The sequence below is a fragment of the Pipistrellus hanaki genome (genome assembly GCF_964339955.1).
Source record: "Pipistrellus hanaki genome assembly, chromosome: 18".
NCBI classification, from domain to species: domain Eukaryota; kingdom Metazoa; phylum Chordata; class Mammalia; order Chiroptera; family Vespertilionidae; genus Pipistrellus; species Pipistrellus hanaki.
Window position 1 is genome coordinate 33,073,925 of NC_140520.1, and position 13,761 is coordinate 33,087,685.

Sequence of the window (13,761 nt, forward strand, 5' to 3'; positions counted from 1 at the left end):
GCCCATGCCTGTCCCAGCCCTGACCTCGCTCCTGAGCAGGGCTGGTTCCCATCAGCCTCTGTCCCCTCGGGGTCACAGGGCCAGGCTGAGGCCCGGCCGCTGGCGTCACTGGTGGGGCATTGGGTCCCCACCTGGCTACCCTTTCCTCATCTCGCTCAGTCCCCTGGGGGGGGGGGCAGGTTATTCCGGCTGCCCTGCCATCTGCCCCCGGGGCAATCAATCCAGCCCGGCAGGCCTGCCACCCTCCTGTGCGGAGAGTTTAAAAGGAGGAGGTCCGGGGAGCTACTGGTTCAGTGGACCCTGGAGCGAGCCGGGCGCAGGGAACATGGGTGGATACCACACGCCTCACTGGGCTCTCCTGCTGCTGCTCTGCGGCTCCTGCACCTCCAGCCTCGCCGTGGACACGGGCTCCTTCCGACGGTAACCCGGGCGGGAGAGGGTGGCAGGGGCGAGGGGCGCCCTCCTTCCTAACACTCCCGGCTTTCAGATACGTGATGCCATCCAGCCCTCACCGCCAGCTGGGCATGGAGGCACAGAAAGGCCAGGGGACTGGTCCATGGTCACACAGCCGTAGCGGCGGGGAAGCTGGGGGATGAGAAGCTGGGGGTGTCCCAGCAGCTTGTGCCGGGGTGTAGCCTCCGCCCCAGGGTGCAGGCAGAGAGAAGTAAAAACATCCTCCCTTCTTCTCTTCAAAAAGAGAAGAGAAGAGGGACGGGCCAGCAGTGGAGAAGGAGCTGGGAACACAGCTGTACGGGTTGTGCTGCTGGGAGGGGCCCGCATGAACTTAGGTTCCATGCTCACGGTGCCTTGCAGCCCTTTGCATACACACTGACCTTCACTGAGCAGTGTGCGGGTCATGCAGTTTGTGCAGTGACTCTCTGAGGTAGGTATTACCATTCAGTAACCTTTTTTTTTTCTGTGTGGGGTAAAATTTATATATATATATATATATATATATATATATATATATATATATATATTATTGATTTTTTACAGAGAGGAAGAGAGAGAACTAGAGAGTTAGAAACATCAATGAGAGAAAATCATCTTTCAGTTGCCTCCTGCACACTCCCTTACTGGGAATGTGCCCACAACCAAGGTACATGCCCTTGACTGGAATCGAACCTGGGACCTTTCAGTCCACAGGCTGACGCTCTATCCACTGAGCCAAACCGGTTTTGGCTGTGTGAGGTAAAATTTTATCTAAGGCTTGCTTTTTTTTTTTTTTTTTTTTTCCCCATTACCATTTATCCCCTCTATGCTGTCTTCCACCTCCCCCGCTCCTGGAGTCACCACGCTGTTATCCTTGTCCATGAGTTCTCTCTCTCTCTCTCTCTCTCTCTCTCTCTCTCTCTCTCTCTCTCTCTCTCTTTTTTGCTCAACTCGCCGCCTCCCTCCCCCTCCCCCACCGAGCTATCTGCCTATCTCTATCTATGAGTCTGTCTCTATTTTGCTTAGTCGTTCAGATTGTCCATTAGATCCCACTTATGAGTGAAAGCATATGGTACTTGTCTTCCTCTGACTGGCTTATTTCACTTAGCGTCGTGCTCTCCAGGTTCCTCCATGCTGTCGCAAACGGGTGACATTTTCTTCCTTTTCATGGCCGAGTAGCATTCCATGGGGTACATGTGCCACAGCTGTTTTATCCGCTCACCCACGGATGGACACTTGGGCTGTTTCTAAATCTTGGCTGTTGTAAATAACGCTGCAATGAACATGGGGGTGCATATATTCTTTTGAATTAGTGTTAAGTCCATTTTTAGAGAGGAGTTCTTGGGGGCTCAGACAGGCCCAGAGAGGTTAGGTAAGTTGCTCAGAATTACACAGGGAGTGAGGGGGTCAAGCCTGTCGCCGCCACCACCGTGCCCTCACCAGCCAGCAGCACCTGTGAGCGCCTGGCTGTGCGGTGGTGGCTGTGGGCATCGGGGAGCACAGAGAAGGAGCCTAAGCTGAGGCAAGGCCAGTGGGAAGTTCACGGGCAAGTGTCCTGGCAGAGGCGGTAAATGCTAAGCTTGGAAGAATGAAAGAAAGGGGGGTGGGAGGTGGAGAAAGGGATTTTCTGAAAGAAGAACGGTGAAAGGGAAGGGCCAGAGCAGAGGCTGTTCAGAGTAAATAGTGGAAAAATGCCCCCTCTTTGGGGTCAAGCCTTCCCTGCCCCTCCATTTCCCCATCTGTAAAATGGGAATAATAAAATTACCACCTTGTGGGATGACTGAGAATCGAATAAGATCCTAATGGCTTTTCGAATCATGAGCTGTGGTGGCTGACAAGTCACTGACAGGCGCAGGAAACGTGCCTTCAACGTGGAATATGAAAGTGGCATCCATACTGGTGGGCATGGTGGGGTGCGGACAGTGGGGGGAGGGCTGGCAGCTGGAAGAGGGCTTCTCCGTAAACTGGGCTGCAATCCTGGGACCCCCCCACCTTCCCCACCAACAGCCAGGGACATCTGCCTTCAGGCTTCTGCCAACAGCCTTCATGTCAGAGTCCGGGGGGTGGAGGTGGGGGGTATATAGGAATTAGGGCCAGACACGCCGCCTCACCTCATCCCTGTGAGCCTCCATGCCCTCCTCATAATGGGAGGACAGCCCTAGCGTGGCGTTGGCCTGCCGGTTACACGGGGCGTGGCAGCTCGCTCTGCTGGGAGTTCTTCGGGTCTCGGATGCTGCCTCCCACAGGTGGAAGGAGGGCCTCAGGGCAAGAAGCCACGGGGCTGGGATGAGGCTCAGGAAGGCACACTTTCCAAGGACAGGGTGCACAGGTCCCCCACTCAGTGGGTTTCCTCCACCCTCCAGCCCCAGGCACCTGGAGCCCCTCAGGGGGCTGTGGGTGTCTGCTGCCACCTACAGGCCGCACGAGGAACTGCCTCTTCCTGCCCTGCTGGCGGGGCACTCCCAGCCTTCCTCTAGTTTGAAGGGATGCCATTGTGTTTCCTCTGTCTCCCCTGTCGGAGCTCCTCAAAGGCAGCAATGGCCTTCATCTTTGTACTAGAGGCCTGGTGCATGAAATTCTTGCAAGGGTCTCAGCCCTCGCAGCCCCAGCTTCATCCAGAAGGTCATCGGGAAGGTCGTTCGGCTGTCCCGTCTAATTAGCATATTATGCTTTTATTATTATAGAGAGATCTAATATTATAGAGAGATCTAAACATGTGATCATGGAATGAATGAATGAATGAACGAATGGATCAAAGTTAGGCAGCGGGGGAAGGTAGTTGAGGGTCATTTAATACTAGTGCAGGAGTTCACTGAGGTTGCTAAATCCTCCACCAGAGGCCCACGGGCGCAAGAGTGGTTCTTAGTTGCCTGGGCCAAGGCTCGGGGTGAGGGTCCTAGGTGCGCCAGGGACTCCCCTGTGGTTGTGGGGGAGACACAGAACTCTCCTCTTCTCCTGTCTTCGCTCTGGGCCAGGATCGTCCTGAAGAAAATGCCCTCCGTCCGGGAAAGCCTGAAGGAGCGCGGCGTGGAAGTGTCCAGGCTCCGGGCGGCAGGGAGCCAGCCCTCCGGGCGGTCGCTCCTCACCAACAGCACTGCCTTCGTGATCCTCACCAACTACCTGGACGTGAGTGCCTGCCAGCGCCGCCCCCCTCCTTCCGCTCCTGGGCCCGAGGCTTGCACCGAGTTGCTGAGGAGCAAGCACTCAGCATCCCACCACATCCCCATTTCACAGCTGGGAAGCCCGAGGCACGGAGGCAGGGGAGAGCCCGGCGGCAGGGTGGGTTTGGGACTCGGAATTCGCGGCCTCAGGCCCAGACGCGCTGGGGGCAGGTGTGTGTGACCTCGGATGCGGGTGTTTGCGATCAGCACAAACCGCTGCTTCCCGTGGTTCCTCAAGGGGCGGGGGGGCCTTCCGACTTCCTTTTCAGTATTTGAATTTTGCCTCTTGCCTCACTTCCTGGGAAGTCCTATGACAGCGCTGAGCCTCCCAGTCCAAGCCCTGCTGGAAAATGGAAGCCCACAGAGGCTGTGTGATCTGCCTACTCTCACCCCAAGTGCCAAGGAGGGGAAACCAAGGGAAATCCCAAGGTCCAAGGCTCCCCAAGTCCCTCCAGCTACCTCCTCCTTTCACCCCCACAGACCCAGTACTATGGCGAGATCGGCATTGGCACCCCTCCCCAGACCTTCAAAGTCATCTTTGACACGGGATCGGCCAACCTCTGGGTGCCCTCCACCAAGTGCAGCCCCCTCTACACAGCCTGTCGTGAGCACCAGCACCCCGCCCCCCTGCATGCCTGGGCAGTCCTGCCTCGTGCCCAGCTCAACCCGTCCTGCTCTCATTGGTGCTATTCCTTTTCTTCCTCTGCTCCCACTGCCCCTGAAAGGAGAGGGAAATGTCCCCCATTTTCCCGAGGGGGCCATCACAGTAAAAGGGCAAGCTTTGGGAGACACCCCCATCCCACCCCCACTCCCAGCCTCTCACCCTTCCGGACACTGAGAGCGGACAGGATGCTCAGACCCGCAGGCTTTGGGGCTCTTCCATCACTCTCCTTAGCCCAGTGGTCGGCAAACTGCGGCTCTCGAGCCGCGGTTTGCCGCTCTGTTGATTAATAAGTTTGCCGACCACTGACCTAGACTCTCAATTCCAATAATTACAGGCTGCTGTTGTTCCTTGTGATTAAGCCCCTATCCAGTGGTCGGCATGTCTCTTGAGCCACAGTTTGCCGACCACTGCTATGGGAACCCTTAACATGACCTGTGTGATTAGAGCCCACTCAGGGTCCGGTTTCTGGAGGAGGCCACACACTAAAATGAAGAGAGAGACTAGAAAAGAGTTAATTTGGGACAAATGGGGGGCCAGGCGGGAGTCAACCTCTAGTGGGAAGATTCTCTAGGCCACATATGTCAAACACAAGGCCCGCGGGCCAAATCCAGCCCGCCAGGCCTTGCAATGTGGCCCGCACCACGCTGTCATCACTGCACTCCGCTGTCAGTTTATGACATTGTCAGTTTATGACTGTTCAGTAAACCATTCGGCCCACGATTTAGGCTGGATTTTAGATTTTGGCCCCTTCTCTGATTGAGTTCGACACCCCTACTCTAGGCTCTGGCCTTGCTCTCCCTTTTATTGAGGCTGCTATGGGAAACACCCAGTACCCTTAAGCAGCTTTGGGAAACACCCATAGCCCTTAGGCTGGTAATAAGCGGATTATCACACCAGTAAGGATTTACATGATTACAAGATGGGGAAGTTGCCTCAGTTACTATTGTCTTAATTAGATAGGGTGTGGTTGGCTTTGACCTTTCAGAGCTTCAAGGTTGACCAGCCTCTTTCCATTAGTGAGACAATGATTGGTTTCCGGCACACTGCCTTAGCCAACAACTTCATGCGGAGTGCTGTCTGGAACCAGAATCTTCTCCTCACCCCAGGGTTAGCGCTCACTTTATCGTGCTTCGTCTGAGACAAAATTCTCAGAGGCCTGGGCACCTAACAGGGCCCCAAGGAACACAGTCCTCGGTTGATGAAACACATCTTTCCAAACCTCTGGCCCACCTCAGGACCACCCCATCCCTGCCCCTACGTCCTCAAGCACACAGGCCATGTCCCAGGGCACCTGCCTCCCGGCCCCCTGCCAGGACCGCCCTCTCGGGGACACACTGAGCCCATGTCCCTCTTCCAGAGATTCACAGCCTCTACAACTCCCTGGATTCTTCCACCTACTTGGAGAATGGGACAGAGTTCACCATCCACTACGGGTCCGGGAAAGTCAACGGCTTCCTGAGCCAGGACACAGTGACGGTAAGCGAGACCCGCCCGGGTCATCCGACCTCCTGCCCGTCTTGTCCCCAGACGTTCCTGCCACTCTAGGGCCCGTACTCGGGAGAGGTGGCACCCAGCTCCCCCTGCGGTCTGAGAACAGCTCTGCCGCTGGACAGAGCGAGCCCCCGCTGCCCCTCAGCGCGGGTGATTCTTGCAGGCTATGCGTCTGACTCACACACAGGGCTTGTCTGAGCCCCACAGCCTGCAGTCCAGTGACCTGCCCCAGGGGGTCGCGCCCTGACTGAGCCCCTCCCCAGACTCTAGACGCGTGGTCGGCAAACTGCGGCTCTTGAGCCACAGGCGGCTCTTTGGCCCCTGGAGTGTGGCTCTTCCACAAAATACCACGGCGTGGGTGAGTCTGTTTTGAAGAAGTGGCGTCAGAAGAAGTTTAAGTTTAAAAATGTTGGCTCTCCAAAGACATTTCCATCGTTGTACTGTTGATATTTGGCTCTGTGGACTAATGAGTTTGCCGACTACGGCCCTAGACCGAGGTCAGCATCAGGGGCCACCGGGCAGTGGACGTTGTGGGCAGGGTTAGTTTGGGGGCCCGGGAGGGCCATAATTAAGGTTAGCGTTTAGGATTAGGGTCAGAGCCTGGTTTGCCTTTCCATTTGGCCTGTGTCCCACCCCTTCCCCATCCCAGGGCTTGCCCAGCCCCTGCTGGGTCAGGGTTGGGGAAGGGCTACTTGTGGGACCTGAGAGACCGTGTGCACCCTCCCCCTGCCCTTGTCTGTGAGGTCGGGGGGAGGAGCGGGAGGCAGGCCTGGCGGTGCTGAAGAAGCGCTCCGCCCACGATGGGGGTGGGCACTGAGCCCGTCCTGCCAAAGGGAAAGTGGGCACTGGGGAGGGGGTGTGGGAGCTCCTGGCAGCTTTCCTACTACTGCTGGGCAGGACCATCTTCTCAGCCTCTGCCCCGCCCCTCACTGGCAACCCCAGGTCTCTGTAGACCCAACAGCCTAGAGCAGTGGTTCTCAACCTTTCATACAGTTCCTCATGTTGTGGTGACCCCAACTATAAACTATTTTCCTTGCTACTTCATAACTGTCATTTTGCTGCTCATTATAAATCGTAATGTAAATATCTGATATGCAGGAGGTCTTAGGCGACCCCTGTGAAAGGGTCGTTCGACCCCCAAAGGGGTTGTAACCCACAGGTTGAGAACCACTGGCCTGGATGCATTAGAAGAGAGGACATTGTAGTTGAGGGGGGGGGGTGTCGAAAGGTCTCACCCCAGAACCTGTGCAGCCCCGAGCCCCTCTCCGTCCCCCGCACGCCCCCGTGTGGAAGCCAGACTAGACCCTGGCGGGTGGGCAGTGGCGTGGTCTCCTCTGGGCCTTCCTCCCACAGGTGGGCGGGATCACGGTGATGCAGACGTTCGGAGAGGTCACGGAGCTGCCCGTCATCCCCTTCATGCTGGCCAAGTTTGACGGGGTCCTGGGCATGGGCTTCCCCGCACAGGCCGTGGCTGGGGTCACCCCCGTCTTCGACCACATCCTCTCGCAGCGGGTGCTGAAGGAGGACGTCTTCTCCGTCTACTACAGCAGGTGGGCCTGGCCTGGGCGGGGGCGGGGGCTGGAGGGTAAGAGGAGAGGTGGCCCAGGACTTTGATGTTGGGGATCAGGTGGTATCCAACCATTCAATCCATATCTACAGCTGCACTACCCACCAGGGAAGCCGCCTCTCAAATTTACATAAATTAAAATAAAATTAGGCACTCGGTTCCGCAGTGGAACTAGCCACATCACAAGCGCTCAGCAGCCACAGTGGCTACCAGTTACCGTATTGGATAGTACAAACCCAGAGCATTCCCTCATCGCAGAGAGTTCTGTCAGCACTGCTGGGGGACAAGAGAACATGGGGTGATGGGAGGTAAGCATTGCTGTGGCCTGGGGCCTTCCCTGCAAGGGCCATGTTCCTCCCACACAGAGAGAGTGGACATCAATCATTCATTCATTCATTTATATATTCAATGATTCAATAAATACTGGGCCCTTCTGCACCAAGCCCTGTGTGAGGTGCTGAGGCTGCAGCCAGGAACACAGTGTGCCAGAGTCCTGCCCTCACCGAGCCGGCAGTCTGGCAGGAGGACACGGAACGTGACAGCAGGCAGCCCGGGGCTGGCACCGGAGGGCCTTCCCGCTCTGGCCTGAGCCCTGTGCAGGTCTGTGGGCCTTGGGAGGGCCACTGTCCGCTGTTGAGCACGTTCGTGATCTGCTCCAAGCTGTTGGGTTCAGAGAAATGGCCTGAGTGAGAGACAGGATCCTAGGGGCAGGAACACGGGGGCCAGGGAACATGGAGGGGAGGGTCAGACTCCAGAGAAGCCTCGGGTAAAAGGAAGAGGAGCGTCCGGTTGGGTGCGAGGGAAACACTGCGGAGAGACCGCAGGTTGGCTCTGCAGCCAGAGGCGCCTCGGGAGGGGCTGGTTCAGAGGTGAGCGAGGCCAGGTGGCAGGGAGTTAGCAGGCGAACACGGGTGCGAGGAAGCGAAGGGCAGGTGTTGGCCCCGAGAAATCCACAGGGAAGGACTGTCAGGTGCGGGTGCAGGCAGCGGTGAAGGGAGCCGAGAAAAGAAGGGTGGGTGTTTTTAAACGCGAGAGCATGTCTGAGCAGCCTGCAGGTGGAGAGAAGGCCATGGACAGCAAGAGACTGAACATGTGGGGCAGGGATGATAGTGGAGGGCACAGGAGACCATGGAAGGGAGGGGGACCCAGCACATCGGAGAATCTTGAAGTGTCGGGAGAGGGGCTGAGGGAACGTGTGCCAGCCCATAGGCATGCTGACTAGAATTGTAAAAATGCAATGAATTACACTTGTGCAGACAGGATGTGCAGAGCTACATAACTGGGTACACATGAGCATGTACACATGCCTCCTGTTAGGAATGCTGGAAGCCCCATTTCCCTCTCTCTCTCTCTCTCTCTCTCTCTCACACACACACACACACACACACACACACACACACACGGGAAACCAGCCCTAAGGCGGGCTCCGTGGGAGGCAGTGTGCAGTGTGGAGGAGAGGAAGGGGAGGGGGTCAGCTCCAGACTGGGCCCCAGCAGCCCTGACTCCAGTCCCCCAGTCGCCCCCCTGCCTGGATGCCCTCAGGCAAGTAGCTTCACCTCTTGGTGACACCCTTTCCTGAGAAAAGTGCAAAAGACCTAGCCTGCCCGGCATCGGCTAGTGAGGGGCTCTGAAACAAAGGCTTCCTTCTGCTGTCTCTTTCTCTGCAGGAATTCCAAGTAAGGAGAGGAAACACACACACACACACACACACACACACACACACACACCGCCCCCACCTGACCCTGACCTTCCACCTGCCCAAAACTCACCTCACAGGCCCAGGCTCTGCTGGACACCGATGTACTCTCCCTGCTTCCTGCTCTCCTGCCCCTGCCCGCCACCCACACCCTACAGCTCCCCAGGTCCCTCCCGTGCACCTCTTCAGCCCACAGCAGCCCAAACCCAAGTGCGGGTGGGGCCAGGTGTGTCTTGTTTGCATTCTTGTCGGTCCTGGTGCCCGCTCTTTTTTGGGACCACGACGGGGATGCTTTATTGGTGCAGTGGGACCATCCTCCGGGCACCAAGGTTGGGCGGGGGCAGGCAGGGAAGGTGGAGAAGAGACACACGCTGCAGTTTCCCAGCTTGGCCCCCTGCCTTCCAGGGCCCCATCGCCCCCCGCACCCCTACCCCTTGTCGCTGGGGTCACCGGTCTCCAAGAACTTCTGATCTTTCCTTTAGAAATTCCCACTTGCAGGGGGGAGAGATTGTGCTGGGAGGCAGTGACCCCCAGTATTTCCAGGGGAGTTTCCACTACGTGAGCATCAGCAAGCCCGGCTCCTGGCAGATCAAGATGAAAGGGTCAGATATACTCAACCCTGCCCGCTCCCCCCAAATGCTGCTGCTGCTGCTGCTGCTAAGAGTGGGGTGGGGAAGGGGCGAGGCTGCCGCCCTGCCCTCGCTCCAATGCAGCTACCTCCTAAGGCACAGCCAGCCTTTGCTCTCTGCCTGCTCTGTTCGGGAATGCGGACCGGTGAGATGTGAGGGGCAGGAGGGAGGGGGCTCCTGAGAGGAGGTGGGGGTCACTAAGCACATGCCCAGAGCGGGCAGCCCCTTTCCTCCTCCAGCTCCCGCCTCAGTCAGCCTTCACCGCATCGCTGGGCCAGCATGGCCGCCCATCGCCTGCCGCGCCCACAAAGCCTTGCAGCCGGCTGGTGCCCCCTGAGCCTGTCTGTCTGCCTGTCTGCCTGTCCGTCTGACTCTGGCCTCCCCCAGGGTGTCTGTGAGGTCGTCCACCTTGCTCTGTAAGGAGGGCTGCATGGCAGTGGTGGACACCGGCGCCTCCTACATCTCGGGGCCCACCAGCTCCCTGAAGCTGCTCATGGAGGCGCTGGGGGCCCGGGAGCTGAGCACCGACGAGGTGAGTCGCTGGAGAGGCGGTGCTGGGTGGGAGGTGCTACTGGTTCAGACCCCCAAGTCACCCAGGCAGCACTGGGTCCCACAGGAGGTAGATCATCCAGGCCTTCCCCTCCTCACCTCTCACACTGTTCACATGTGGTGGGGTCCCCGCCGGAGCAGGGGACAGGCCACAAGCACGGGGCTGGGTCTGCTGGGAGGCCTCCCCTCTCCAAGGGCCTCCCTGACTCTCTCCCCAGTATGTCGTGAGCTGTCAGAAGGTGCCCACCCTCCCTGACATCTCCTTCCACCTCGGAGGCAGAGCCTACACCCTCACCAGCGCAGACTACGTGTTACAGGTGAGTTGCAGGCGGGCAGGGGGGGGCGGGCAGGAACCCTCAGAAAGGGACAAGTCATTGTGGCCGTTTACCTACTAGCCCAGCAGTTCTCAAACCTGGCTGTTGGAGTCTCCGGGAGCTTCTAAAAGTCTCAGGAGCAAGCCACGTCCCCCACCTATTGAGTCAGAGCCTCTGGGGGCAGAGCCTGGGCGTCCGTGTTGTCACAACTCCCAGGTAATTCCAATGTGCAGCCGAGTTTAGGGATCACAGTGCTCAGCTCCTTCTCTCCCTTTTCTCATCAAATGCTCCCATAATGCAAGGCTCCTGCATTCAAATCCCCCTTTCCACTCAATAGACTTAGAGAATTAGAGAACTTGCCGGGATCAGCAGCTCTACAGGTCAGCTGGTGGGGGTTGGGCTGTGCCTATTGCCTCGTGTGCCCGGTGTCTAGCATGGTGCCTGCGTGCAGAGGGGTGCGGTCCATGAGGAGTGGAAAGGGCAGGATGCATTGGAGGCGCAGTATAGGAGGAGGGGGAGAAGAGGAGGGACGTGGCTGAGGAAGGCCCCTGGCGTCAGGCAGGATGAGGGCAGCATGGTCACGTGCTGGGCAGTGAGGAAACCCCGTGCTTCCCGCCAGGACCCCTACAGTAACGATGACCTGTGCACCCTGGCCCTCCACGGTATGGACATCCCGCCGCCCACCGGGCCGGTCTGGGTCCTGGGCGCCACCTTCATCCGCAAGTTCTACACGGAATTCGATCGGCGGAACAATCGCATCGGCTTCGCTCTGGCCCACTGAGGCCCTCCGCGGGCCCTGTGGCCGCCGGCAGCCCTGGCCTGGGCGGAAGCCCTCGCTGGCCCGCCTCCGACCACGCCTGTGTCCTCACGGGAGGGTCAGGACACAGAGCGCCTCCTGGATGCAGCCCTGCCCCAGCCCCGCTCCTCCCCGCTTGGAGGACAAACAGAATAAAGACTCCATGCTCACAGCCCTCTTGCACCTGGGTCCATAGGGCTGGAAACGGAGGGAGGGGCGGCCGCGTGATCCTGTCCAGACAGGAATGCGGCCCGGAATAACAAACACACTCACCTGACGTCTGCAGGGCTCCGCGGACTTGTTTACACAACCTTGGGTGGGAGGTTTGCAGAACGCCAGCCCCTTCCCCCCTCCGGCCCCTCCAGGACCGAGGCCAGGGCTGTTACCGACCGTAGGCTGTGGATCAGCAAGACCCTCCCAGCCGCGGAAGCGGACCCCGGCTCAGGCTCTGCCCTGATGAGCTAGCCAAGCCCGCCTCTCCAGCACAGAGCACCCCCGCGACCCCATCCCCACCCCCGGCCCAATGGAGCCATGTACAGTGCAGGCCAAGGCACCGTCACCTGAAAAGGGGGAACGCCAGCGATCTGAGCGGTACTCCCTTTTTACATGTGGGGAAACTGAGGCTCGGAGAGTGGAAGGCATTTGGCCGAGATCACTCAGCAAAGTGTGAGCACTCAAGACCGGAACCCAGCCTCTGAGACTTGTGTCTTAGGGGCTTTCCACCTTATCTACATGCAGGCAAACCTGACAGAAAGACACCCCCCTCCTCCCTCCCCCCATACATCCCCCCACACACACCCTGAGCACAGACGTACACGCTCTCTCCACCTCCTGAACTGGAGACAGGCCGAGTCTCCTCCTCCTCCTACCCCTGGGCCGTCAGCAGGGATGTCCGGCTCAGGGAATGAGGGCCGGTATCCCCCAAAAGCCACAGGCGCTGTCCCTCTTCCTGGTAAGACCAAAAAGGGGGAGGCACTGAGTAGCCTGATCAGGTCCCGGCAAACCTCACACCTTCTAGAAAGCTGCCACTCAGGATCGTGAGGGACCCCCGTCTCCTCCAGGGCACCATCCCTGCCTGGGCAGAGTCCTGCAGAGCCAAGAGCATGCTTCTCGGAGGTTGCCTGCCCTGCTTTATTTCCTGACTGCAAAAAGGCCCACATGCTGGGCACCCTGACCTTACGTGTGCAGCCCCCACCATCTCCTGCGCTGTCCAATGATAACCACATGCGGCTATCCACACTAACACTCACTGCCACGCTGGTCCTATTTCAAGTGCAGGAGAGTCACGTGGGGCTCGTGGCCGCTGCACTGGACAAGACCATGTAGGACATTCCCGTCATCACAGACGGTTCTCCGGGCAGAGCCGGGCTCCGCACAGCAATCACGATGGGCCCTTGTGGGCGACAGGTTCCCCAACAGGTCAGCGAGGCAACCTGGAGGAACAGAAAAGGGCCCCTTCTCTTTAGGGGTTTTCTGGGGGGGACAGTAAGAGCTCTCCCACCAGGCTGGTCACTAGTGAGATACCCATTAGCACCCCGACCCCCAACATGCATCATCCCCAATGTCCCTTCTCCGTGTGTGTGAGTGTGTGAGTGTGTGAGTGTGTGTGTGTGTGTGTGTGTGTGTGTGTGAGTGTGTGTGTGAGTGTGTGTGTGAGAGTGTGTGTGTGTGAGTGTGAGTGTGTATGTGTGTGTGTGTGAGTGTGTGTGAGTGTGTGTGTGTGTGTGTGTGTGGGTGTGTGTGTGTGTGAGTGTGTGTGTGAGAGTGTGTGTGTGTGAGTGTGAGTGTGTGTGTGTGTGTGTGTGTGTGAGTGTGTGTGAGTGTGTGTGTGTGTGTGTGAGTGTGTGTGTGTGTGTGTGTGTGTGTGTGTAGGCAGATATTTCCCTGGGGGCTTCCCTGCAAGGAACCACCATTGAAATTCGGCATGGGCTGCAGAGCCTTTCCCCAGGAGTCCAGGGCCTGGAGGCAGAGGGCTGGGCAGGGGCAGAGGGCGGGATTTCCCCCCCCCCACCCCCACAGAATGGGGTGGGGGCGCAGGAAGAGCCCCCTCCCCCGGGCCTGCCCCAGAGAGAGAGAGAGAGAGAGAGAGAGAGAGAGAGAGAGGCGGCTCCAGCCGAATTGGGAAGCCACCCTACCGCCTCGAAAGCAAAGGACCAAGCCCTGGGTGGAGGCGGGGGTGCCCCAGGGTGCGGGGGAGATGGGCCCCAGCCGCAGGCCCTCCAGGCGCCCCGCCCCCCAGTCAAGGCCACGGCCACGGCCCCGCCCCCGTCCCTGCGTCAATGCCGCGGCCCCGCCCCCGCGCGGGGCCTCCCCAGGGGCGTCCCCCTGCCCCTGCCCGGCGCTCCAGGTAGCGGCGGCCCAGGGCTGCTGGTAGCGCCTCCGGGTCCCGGCCGCGCGGGGCCGGAGGAGGAGGCGGAGGGAGCGGAGGAGGGGACGGAGAGGACGGAGGGGGCGGAGGGGGC

At 58.9% G+C, this 13,761-nt stretch overlaps 1 protein-coding gene and 1 long non-coding RNA gene across 5 annotated transcripts; one reads left to right on the forward strand and one right to left on the reverse strand.

Moving 5' to 3' along the window:
- The first annotated feature begins 291 nt into the window (after positions 1-291).
- Positions 292-11,774, forward strand: REN (renin). 4 transcript variants are annotated; one of them, XM_084865893.1, is made up of 10 exons: positions 292-420; positions 3,408-3,558; positions 4,074-4,197; positions 5,615-5,733; positions 7,102-7,298; positions 9,494-9,613; positions 10,028-10,172; positions 10,408-10,506; positions 10,585-10,719; positions 11,123-11,774. In XM_084865893.1, exons 1-10 carry the CDS (start codon positions 326-328, stop codon positions 11,282-11,284), a joined length of 1,347 nt encoding a protein of 448 aa, XP_084722019.1. In that variant the 5' UTR covers positions 292-325; the 3' UTR covers positions 11,285-11,774. The 4 variants fall into 4 exon arrangements, with proteins under 4 accessions (XP_084722019.1, XP_084722020.1, XP_084722022.1 ...); XM_084865894.1 differs by lacking the exon at positions 10,585-10,719; XM_084865896.1 differs by lacking the exons at positions 9,494-9,613; positions 10,585-10,719.
- LOC311612747 lies at positions 7,372-13,632 on the reverse strand. Its single transcript, XR_014793344.1, has 3 exons — positions 12,550-13,632; positions 12,115-12,248; positions 7,372-7,975 (listed from the first exon to the last, which is right to left on the reverse strand). It is a non-coding gene; the product is annotated as an uncharacterized lncRNA (long non-coding RNA).
- Between the last annotated feature and the right edge of the window lie 129 nt (positions 13,633-13,761).